The sequence below is a fragment of the Toxorhynchites rutilus genome, chromosome 1 (assembly GCF_029784135.1).
Source record: "Toxorhynchites rutilus septentrionalis strain SRP chromosome 1, ASM2978413v1, whole genome shotgun sequence".
In the NCBI taxonomy this organism is placed as follows: Eukaryota; Metazoa; Arthropoda; class Insecta; order Diptera; family Culicidae; genus Toxorhynchites; species Toxorhynchites rutilus.
Window position 1 is genome coordinate 13,732,318 of NC_073744.1, and position 11,136 is coordinate 13,743,453.

Genomic DNA, 11,136 nt, shown 5'->3' on the forward strand with positions numbered 1-11,136 from the left:
TTGACTCACAACTGTTAATTGATTGAGAAATATTTCGAAATTGTTCAGTCAAAGTGAACCAACCCTTAAAAAATGCTTAATTTGGTTCAGTCAGAGTAGACCATGCACGTATAGGCAGCCAAATAACTGCCTTTTTTGGCATGATACTTGATGTTTTTTTACAACTATCATACATTGAAGTATTGCCAGAGAGTAGCTAACATTTCTGAGAACAATATTGCACGAAAAAGTTAAATGCTTCGAAAATTGCAGAGCATTAAATTTTATGTTCGTTTTTCTCAAAATTATAAAAATGTCACATGGTCCGGTCTGACTTAACACCGACCATATATAGTTACAATTTGGTAAGCAAACGGAATTCTATTTGCTTCTATTTCAAGAGTTATTGGACGACAACAGTTGGGTGCGCACCTTTGCCCCGCATTACTCTACTGAATGAGGTTTCTTTCGAAGCGTTTAAAACGCACGTTTTCGTGAGTTATCACAAATCGTTGCATTTTAATATTGATAATAAACAGTAAACCGCGTCTTTTTTGCATAAAATAAAAAAAAACTAATTTACACACCAACTATATCAAGTCCATGCGTAATAGTAAAGCAAAACTTGACGCTACCCGATGTTGATCTAATACTGCAGAAGATGAACCGTGTTAACATGCCGACGAAGGGTTGCCTTATGTTTGAACTGTGACAGACACTCCTGGCATTGGTAGGGAAAATCCTCCGCATGGATTTTGATGTGCTCCACCCAATGGTCCTGCTCGGGGAAGCTTTCGCTGCAAACCCGGCAGCGGTATTTTGTGAAAGTGAAACACGTCCTATTTCGGATGTGTCTCGCTAGCGACGGACCATGCTGGAACTGTTCCAGACAGTTCGGACACCGGTGGGGTCGACTGTGAGCGCGTGAATGCTCCTTCAAGGCACCCGTTGTTTTGAATGACTTTGGGCAGTAGCGACATTTGTGCATTCCGGTGCAGCCGCCAACGCCGATTCTTGGCACGAGTGGGGCAAGATTTGGGCGTTTTTGAGCGCTTGGTTGCTTTTTACCAAACCCGCCATCGGTGCCTGCATTTTTGGTGCATGGTTCTACTTGTTTGGTCTCCCCTATCTCGATTGCAGCATCAACTAACCTTCCATCGGTTGTCGTCGATTCGATTAGTTTCGACTTGATCAACTCGTCAACGCGCTTAGCTTGGAAGCGAAATCGATAAATCTCCGCCAGTGCTCGTTGACAATGCTGACAGATGGCACAGCCAGGTTCATTTTCTAGGGAGAGCTGAAACAATTAACACAAGCCGAACTTTAATTCGTGATTCATTTTCATTCTTGGGAAAAAATGAAACATGCACAGTTAGGGTAAGAAAATCGAGACAAATGGACAAGATAGTTGGGTATCTTAGATTAACATATGTAAAGAAAAGTTCAAACAAAAGTAATGTGAACAAATTTTCATACGAAAAAACAAATCAAATATCGAAAAACAAACAAACAACTCCAGTTGTGGATATGTTCCCCTACTAGAAATGGTGAGCAAATTGTGGCATCATCATTGTCGAACGCGCGTACGATAGTATCCGCGTGACCATGTGTAGGAGTGGATAAACACATGCGACATGACTTACCCTAACGTTAGTGCACTCAAATATCAGCTCCACGAACTGCGAAGCTCGTTGTTTGCAGCTTGCTTCGGCAGGGTCATCCTCAATGCTGCCATTCTCATCTGGCACCAGCTCAATCAGATTGTTCTTGGCCAAACAGAGCCGGCAGAATAACGTTGCTTCCGAAGGCCTGCAAATGATGAAAAACCAATCGATATCGATTTGATGATCCACTTAAAAACTAATCTCACAGTTCTAATTGTTCTAGCAAGTGCACACCATTCTGGAACATCTTATCAAGTGCAAAAAAATACGATGAAACGAAAAAACCGGCCGCTTTCAGTGATGGGTTTGCCTGTACACAAGACGGGTTTCACAATTCTACTAAGCTAGCAACAAAAGTACCGTCCGCTTCATCACTTCCTTTTCGGCGTTTTTGCTGATGTTGGTGGTGGCGTATGAGGCGCTTGTTTTCTGTGCCAGCCAGTCTCTGGTTTGTGTTTGTTTCTCGTTGATGTTTGTATACAAGCGACACCCCCTTGCCAGAACGCTCCACCGCCTACTTCGCATGTGTATGGCGGCCCACTGTCCTTTCAGCGGTTGTGATAAACAGCTGTACGCAGAACGCAGACAGATGGAGCGAAATGGGCACATGTTTGGTTTTTTTATATGTAGGATTACGTCTTTCGGGAACATATTTGGGGTACAAATTGAAAAACGAAAATCGATCGCATCGTGAAAAATGTCCAATTTCAAACGCTTATTGCTCAGTCAATTCGTGATAGATTGAAGAGATTTTTGTGTCAATCGATTTCGGCACTCCATAGCCATTTTTTACATTGAATAAAATAATGTAACTAAATATCGAACAATTGAAAATTTCTCAACCCCTATTCAAACGAAAATGCTGGTTTTGATTGGTGGAAATCGAAGGTACAAGTTTCCTGTGGTACTTACAATTATTGTTCGGTCGTATCTTGATAAATTCATGGGATTTTCGCATTAAACGATTTGGCAATCCATAATAATTCATTAGTGAAAATAAACAAAATTATATATTTTATGAAACTACACACTTCAAAATCAAGTTGCCTAGAGAAATCGGCATTGTAAATACATGGAAGTAGGGGGAGTTTTTGTTCCCAACGAAATGTGTTCCCTTACAGAGATTTCAAAAACAAGGTGCCTGGGGAAAATTTGCATTGTAAGGGAATCGTGGGTAATACGGACAGTGGGGGTAATATGGACAGGTGGTTGATTTGTATAGTTACATTTTGAATTTCAGATTTCTGTTAATGAGAACACCTTCTACATGTTATTCTATAATATTTAAGTCACCCTATGGCAATGAACACTGATCAAAAGTGGCAAAGGGAAACAAAAACCGCAAATCATACATGATTCCGCGTGTGGATGTAATTTTAGCTGCTTCGATAATTAAGCATTTTGAGTGGTGTAATATCAAAATTCAATTCGCTGATAGTTATATTTCGGTTTGTGAGTTAACAGAGAAGCGATATTGGGTATGTGCAGGAAAAGTAAATTCATTTTTTTGGGGGGAAAATTTAAATTATTGAAATAATTGTACTGGTGGGGTAAAACGGACAGTTGCCAGTGGGAGTGAGATAGACTGTAAAAAGTCTGTTTAATCTATTCCTAAGGAATGCCCTGCATCTATAAACGGAAATCAAATCGCCAAAGGTGGACTGTTTAGAAACTGACTGGAACCAAAAGCAAAATAGTTGAGGGTCTGTCCGTTTATACCGCTGAAAAGCACTTCTAGGTGAATTAATTCGATTTTTTCATCATTTAACGGACATTCGTGACGAGTTCAGACCTTGGTTGAATAAAATTATTCCTTTCGCGATCGATAAACCTTTACGCTTCATATCCTATAAACCTGTCGATTAGGGTGCCAATGAATGTATGGGAAAAATCGACCCTTAAATTTCAAAAAGTTACCCTATACAAATTGACACCACCTCGAAAAAAAATTAGTGGGTTATATCTATGATATAACCGCAAGGTTCACGTGGAACTACCTTAGCTTAGCAATCATTCGTTTGTATTGATTAAATTCTTGATTGAATGAAACAGTTTCCAAATTCAATTGAGTTCAATATATTTGCTCTGTGAGTGAAAAAAATGAAGAAATGCCGTGTAAAGTCAATTCATTTATTGTGATTGATTGTTCTTCGTTACAAGTAAATTTAATGACGGACCTTTTACGTTTGGTATGATGACTAGAACAAAATATATGTACGGAAGAATTATCAAACGTTTGATGAACCAGCCTAAGGCTGAAAATCTTTCCAATAAAGACAACAACAAAAATTATCAAACGATTATTTTATTTTACATTTCCTTCTGAAGTTTACATCCCAAAAGTGTACATACTTCTCGAATCTCGAATTTGCTTGAAACTGGGAAGTTCATTCGCTTCTATTGGCTGCACGATTTTCCCAGGTTCCTAAGTTTAGAAGATCATGTTAGGACAGACATATTCCACTCTGCACAAAGGCAAGCGAGGACAAAAGTACTCGCAGTTTGCATTTATTTGCAGAGCCGATTTCCCCAGAAACCTCGGTTTTGAAGTCTGTGTTAGGGAAACACATTTCAATCGGAACAAAAATACTCCCGATTTGTATGAATTCGCAATGCCGATTTCCCCACGCTTCATGGATTTGAAGTCTGTGTTAGGGAAACACATTCCAGTCGGAACAAAAATACCCCCGACTTGCATGAATTTGAAATACCGATTTCTCCAGGCACCTTGGTTTAGAAATCTCTATTAGGGAACACATTTCGGTGGGAACAAAAGCTCCCCCTACTTTCGTGTGTTCTTTTTCTTCTTTTTGGCTTTAAGAGGGTTTAAACTTTTCAGTTCACTCGCCTCTAGGCTCTTTCGTGTGCTTGCAATGCCGATTTCGCTGCTTGGTTTTAAAGTCTGTGTTAGGGAACATTTTTCGATGAGAACAAAAGTCCCCCTACTTTCATGTATTTGCAATGCCGATTTCCCCAAGGCTGCTTGGTTTTGATGGCTGTGTTAGGGAAACCGTAAATCGGGCCAATCAAAACGATGCAGTTAGGGCGTTTAGATAACGCCTAATATTTTACATTTATTCAATTGTTTATCTAATGAAAAACAACATTTTGTTAGTTGCGATAGATGCGTAGAAATATTCCCTATCAAGTGATGCAAACATCTCTCCTATCCAGTACGAAATGTTCGAGCTATAAGCATTCGAAATCTTTCATTTTTTTCTGCATGTTCTGTGTTTAGGTTTTCATTTTACCCTCCATATATTCCGGTTAGACGTAGTCCCACGTCAAAACACCCTATGCAAAATACCAGCTCAATAGGATTTAAGGGAGAGTGGCGCAAAGCGGTCAAAGTTAGAGTTTTTTGAAATTCGAAATCAGGAAATCAGAGTTTTCGACAAAAAAATGTTGATGCCAAATGTCTTAAAATGGTATGAATGGTATCGAGATCTAGTGTCATCTCAAAATTTGTTTTTTTCAAAAATCGGCACTCTGGGACTTTTCCGGAGTACGAAGTGAAAAGTATGGTTTTGGGTGCCAATAAAAATAGTTATTTCGATTTTTCATTCGGAAATTGCTACGAAATATTGATTAGCACGATATAACCCTATGCAAAATATTAGCTTCATTTTTTTTTTTTTTTATCTTCGCTTATTTTTTCGTCGGCCTATTTCCGCCACTTCAGTGCCAATCACCGACATCAGGGAGGCGACTCCACCTGTTCCTACCTATCAGACTCAACAACTCATGAGCCGGGCCAACTTCTTTTACTTCCCCTCCGAAGGAAGACGTAACCAGAGATTTTTCGCCTCAGAAAATCCCAACGACGCCAGCTGGGATTGAACCCGGGCCGATCGGATTGTGAGGCTGTTACGCTAACCACACAACCACTGGCGCCGTCTTAGCTTCATTTACTGGTGTCGTAGATGTTAAAATTTGAGTTTTTTGAAAAACGAAAAATCACCAGAAATAGGGGTTTAAAAAAATTGATGCCAAATGTCTCAAAATTGCATGACACGTCGAGATTTACAGTTATCTAAAAAAAATTTTTGTCAAAAATCGATTTTTCGACCAAAAAAACGACCAAGTGCCAAAAAAACATTTTTTTGACAAAAAAAAATTTCGAGATAACTGTAAATCTCGACTATTAATCGTCGATTAATTTAAATTAAAATTAAATAGAAATCATTAACCTGAACTGACCAGAGGTCCGTCCGGCGTTACGCGGGACAGTTCCGCATTTCAACAAAGTGTTCCGCGTTAGATTACGTCCTGCGAAACGTCCCGCATTTGGCAAAACAATTTCAGTATTACAATTTGATCATGTTGATTTTCTTAAATGGGTGAACCTCAAAAAAAATTTTATTTGGTAAACTGTTCAAGAGTGCTTCCAAAACATCCGAAGATTAACACGTTGAGGTGGTTTCATCGCGTCGACAGTGGACTTTTTGTTTAGAGAATTTCAACTGGGAACGACAGCAACAAAATTGAAAAATTATCTTTATAAAAGTCCCTATTGAACAAGAGACCGACGTGAGTCAGACGAAAAATCCGTTTTCGGTACCCTAGCTAGGTCGGAGCTCAACGATAAACCGGAAGAACTAGTGTATGCCGGACAGGAAGAGGCAAAGTGGTTTGATGAAGTATCGTAAATGAAGTGTCGGACGGCCTTACGGAAGTTGGTCGGAACATCAACCATGGTCGATGAAAAGATGGGTGTCTTCATGTGCTAATTCTTGAAAGAAATCTTCCAAAATTTTCTATCGTTCGCAGCTGGGGGATGTTGGGAAGGTTGGCGGTCTTCACTACAATGTTTATCTCCAGCTGATCCATCCTCCAGTGATGTTTTGGCATAGAGAGCTGCTGCCAGGTTCGGTCTAAAGACCACATCCCCTTTGCGTGATACTTCTTGATGAAAGTGGCATTTCATACTGTATATATTCGTTCACCTTTAGACACAAAGGAGGGGCGGCTTGAAGTTCGCCATCCAAAATTAGTACATTTGCGAATGGCATACGTTAACACTAAAATTGTTGGAAAAAGGATTGGAATTTTCGAGCATTCCATTCGGTAATTTGAAGAAAATGGTAGAACTCGAATCGTGACGCTCTAACTGAACGAAATTTTTCAGGCGTAAACAAAATCTGGACCACCGAAAAATCACAACTAATAATACAGATCAGGTTTAGTTGCAAGGACAAATTGTTAAGAAATTTCACGAAACATGAGACCATCTGGTCACTTTACATTAAACTATCCATATGTAAGGTCGTGTACATCAGTGGTCAGATAATTTGAAAGCCATGAAAAAAAACTAAATAGCAAGTGCCTGCCTCTCATTGACGAATTTCGGGAAGCTTTAGAGAATTACTACGAAAATCGCTTTCGCGGATCAACGGCTCGCCGATAATCGGAGTTCTACTGTGATTTAATAAAATCATGATAACCATACGATTAACCATTAGAAAAATATGCAAATTAAATAACCTAGGTTTTGACGTAGAACTATAACGAAATAAAGTAAACGTTAATAACTATTTTCACTGCGAACGAATTTTCATGATTTGCATACCAATCGATTTGGAAATTCTCTAAGATTTGTTTGATATGCTATTACAATTCGCTAATCTCCCTAATTGCCAAGTTTTGATTGGCCTGATTTACGGTTTCCCCATCACAGACTTCAAAATCGATGTATCTGTGGAAATCCGCTTTGCAAATATACATACAAGCCAGAGGTATTTTTGTTCCCACCGAGCTATGTTTCCCTAACACGGACCTCAAAATCAATGTGCCTGGGGGAATCCGCTTTGTCAAAACATGCAAGTCGGGGGTATTTTTGTTCCCACCGAGCTGTGTTCCGGGGGAATCCACTTTGCAAATACATCCAAGTCGGGGGTATTTTTGGTGTTGACTTTCGTGGTTCGAGAACTACGTAAACATAAGATGTGCAATAAATTCAGAGGGAAATGTAAAATACAAAGATCGTTTGACAATTCTTCCGTTCACATATTAGACTGTCAAAAAAGTCCTGCGATATTTCCGCGAGGTGTCGTTGTAAGCGCGTAGTTCTAGTTGTATTCATTGTATCGAGTCATACTATAGCTTGTTGGAAAGATATTTTTGCGCGCTATAATATAGTCCTTGACAGTGTTTTGTTTGGTTAAGTCGTTCGTGAGTTATAGTGTTGCAAATATGGAGCAAAATAAAGAGAAAATCCGACATACTTTACAGTACTACTATGACAAAGGCAAAAATGCATCTCAAGCTGCCAATAAAATTTGTGCAGTTTATGGACCCGATACAGTTTCCATTTCCACCGCACAACGATGGTTTCGTTCGTTTTCGTTTTCGTTCTGGTGTAGAGGTCGTCGAAGATGCGCCACGCTCCGGAAGGCCTGTCGTCGAAAAAATCGCTGAATTAGCCGAGAAAGACCGGCATAGTAGCAGCCGTAGCATCGGCCAAGAGCTGGGGATAAGTCATCAAACCGTTATTAACCATTTGAAGTAGCTTGGATTCACAAAGAAGCTCGATGTATGGGTGCCACACACGTTGACGCAAAAAAACATCTTTGACCGTATCGACGCATGTGAATCGCTGCTGAATCGCAACAAAATTGACCCGTTTCTGAAGCGGATGGTGACTGGCGATGAAAAGTGGGTCACTTACGACAACGTGAAGCGCAAACGGTCGTGGTCGAAGCCCGCTGAAGCGGCTCAGACGGTGGCCAAGCCCTCATTAACGGCCAGGAAGGTTCTGCTGTGTTTGGTGGGATTGTCAAGGAATAATCTATTATGAGCTGCTTCCCTATGGCCAAACGCTCAATTCGGACCTGTACTGCCAACAACTGGACCGCTTGAGGGTAGCACTCATGAAGAAGAGGCCATCTTTGATAAACAGAGGCCGCATTGTCTTCCATCAGGACAACGCCAGGCCACACACTTCTTTGGTGACGCGCCAGAAGCTCCGGGAGCTCGGATGGGAGGTTCTTTTGCATCCGCCGTATAGTCCGGACCTTGCACCAAGTGACTACCACCTGTTTTTGTCCATGGCGAACGAGCTAGGTAGTCAGAAGTCACAAAAGAGGCCTGTAAAAATTGGCTATCCGAGTTTTTTGCCAATAAGGAAGCGAGCTTCTATAACAGGGGTATTATGAAGTTGGCATCTCGTTGGGAACAAGTCATCGAACAAAACGGCGCATATTTGACTTAAAACAGATGATTGTAACTAATTTTATGAACGAATGAAAATTCAAAAAAAATACCGCATGACTTTTTTGAAAGCCTAATATTTTGGTATCCAGAATTTTGGGATATAGATGTACACAGCATTTATTTAGATACAACGTATATTTCATGGAAGTATGCTTTCAAACCCCCGTAGAATAGCTTACTGTTGCATGTTGTGGGGTTCGATTCTTATTGTAGCTTCGAGTGAAAAACGACTTGATTGTTTGACAACGCTCGATTCCAGGTAGGCTTGAAACAGCATGTGATCTCGAATCTTGATTTCCCAAACTTCCAGTTCTGGAACTTGACGTAGCCATTTCGAATCTTCAAAGCTTCAGAAAAAAAACAGCGATGAATAGGCCCATAACCTATTGTAGCTTCGAGTGAAAAACGACTTGATTGTTTGACGGTAACTAACGGAATGAAAATTTTATTTTCCTATATTGAGTCATGGCTTACTACACTACAATAATTCTATCTCAAGCGGAATATAGGAGCATAAGTGTTTATAGTTTGTGATCGATATTTGAGTGGCAGTACGAAATTCTGTTGCGGGTTGGCAGCGCTGTTCAATCGTATATTAATATATTATATATCTAATATGTAAATCTGCAGTCTGGTAGCGATATCCATATTATTCTCTATCAGTTTACCAGGTCAGGCCTACCAGTTTGCAATTGTTCGAAATTTTAAATGAAAAGTTTTACTACTGGATTAGTAACAACAACAAAAAAAGTTATTTCAAAAATGGTGGATTGCAAAATATAATTGCGTAGTTCTACGTCCAAAACGCGGTCGTGTCCTAGATACAATCCTTTTTTTTATCCCATCTGTTTATTTTTAATATTAGGCTCATCTAGCAATTGAGCTGTAACAGAGCCGAATTCATCGTGTACATTTTTCCCATGTTGTATATTACGCAGTAGCCATTTAGGCGTAAGAGTATTCCTATCTCATCGATACACATTTTTATCTATTACGCATTAGCCATTTAGGCGTTAGAGTATTTTGATTCATGAACGTAGTAGCTAGAATAACACACAAAGATGGCCAGTTGAGGGCCTTGAGTTATAAGCTCATGATTGTTCGCTTAGTAGCGAACACGCAAACAAATAGGCTACGAAGACCCCCAAAATAACCTAGGTTGAAAACTCCCCTTAAAATTCATCATGTTGCTAAAACTCGCACAAAGGATGTTCACAAAAATGTCCTGTTATTCGTGTCGCATCACTGGTCTGTCCAATTAGCTAGATGACGAGTTAGAGGCGAATCTCTGTATTTAGAATTCTTCCTGAATCAAATAAATTTTCTCTCATGACAAAACAAATTTGAGTCACCCCTCGTTCCAATGTTGTCATTTGGTTCGACATCTGTTTATCTGCTGCCAGATCAATATTTACAGTAACCGATTTCAAAGATATCGTTGGTCTTCGTATCTTTTCGGTATTCCTGGATCCGATGTCCTCCAGCAGAAGACGTGTGTTGGATCTTTACAAGCGGGTACGCGTATACTTTCTTCGATTGTCAGCCACACTTAACGCACAAAAGAACTATTATTACGATTCATCTTCTAGTTGCAATATCTCGGCCGTGAATATCCTGGGGGAGCGGATAAATTCCGACAGAAGTGCTATAATGCATTCAAACGACAGAGCACAGAAACCAACCCGGAAAAGATCGAAAAGGCAATCGGGCTTGGCGAATACGTGATTAAGGAAATCGAAGCGTTGTATAGTTTGAGAAAATATCGCGCTATGAAGAAACGATACTATGACCGTTGATGACGTGACCTTTGACGCCCTTTGGGGATATGATTGTGTTGTTGAGAATATTAATTTGGAAAATATATGAAAATCTACCTCTTTGATCGTTACCACGATTTTCCCATCTTTTATGACGCATCGAATTGCGGAAACGTATTGGGGAACTGGTACGAAGCACATCAAGAAAGGGTACTCTACTCGATTCACTCAAAGAATTTCGGCACAAAATATTCTTTCTATACTTCATTTTTCTAGAAGCCTCTACCGTTTATTCATCTAGCCGTAAAGCTGTATCTATCCACTAATATAGCGTATCTGTTACTTTCCCAATTGCTCTTACTTGATAGAGGGAGGTTGTTTTACAAATGGCAATTTCTTTCTATGGAAGTGTGTGGCGCAAAATGGACGACTCTGGCCAGCCAGAGTCGTACCACATATTGTGATTGTTGTATGAATCCCAAGTTTTTTCACCATCCCCCCAAACAAAAGAAAAAAAACTGCAG

At 39.9% G+C, this 11,136-nt stretch overlaps 2 protein-coding genes across 2 annotated transcripts; one reads left to right on the top strand and one right to left on the bottom strand.

The window, feature by feature from the left end:
• Positions 1-468: 468 nt before the first annotated feature.
• On the bottom strand, positions 469-2,122 carry LOC129762294 (zinc finger protein 775-like). The gene is made up of 3 exons (XM_055760436.1): positions 1,850-2,122; positions 1,623-1,788; positions 469-1,276 (listed from the first exon to the last, which is right to left on the bottom strand). Exons 1-3 carry the CDS (start codon positions 1,888-1,890, stop codon positions 626-628), a joined length of 858 nt encoding a protein of 285 aa, XP_055616411.1. The 5' UTR covers positions 1,891-2,122; the 3' UTR covers positions 469-625.
• Positions 2,123-10,223: 8,101 nt separating this feature from the next.
• On the top strand, positions 10,224-10,749 carry LOC129763411 (electron transfer flavoprotein regulatory factor 1). Its single transcript, XM_055762451.1, has 2 exons — positions 10,224-10,370; positions 10,445-10,749. Exons 1-2 carry the CDS (start codon positions 10,329-10,331, stop codon positions 10,649-10,651), a joined length of 249 nt encoding a protein of 82 aa, XP_055618426.1. The 5' UTR covers positions 10,224-10,328; the 3' UTR covers positions 10,652-10,749.
• The last annotated feature ends 387 nt before the right edge of the window (positions 10,750-11,136 follow it).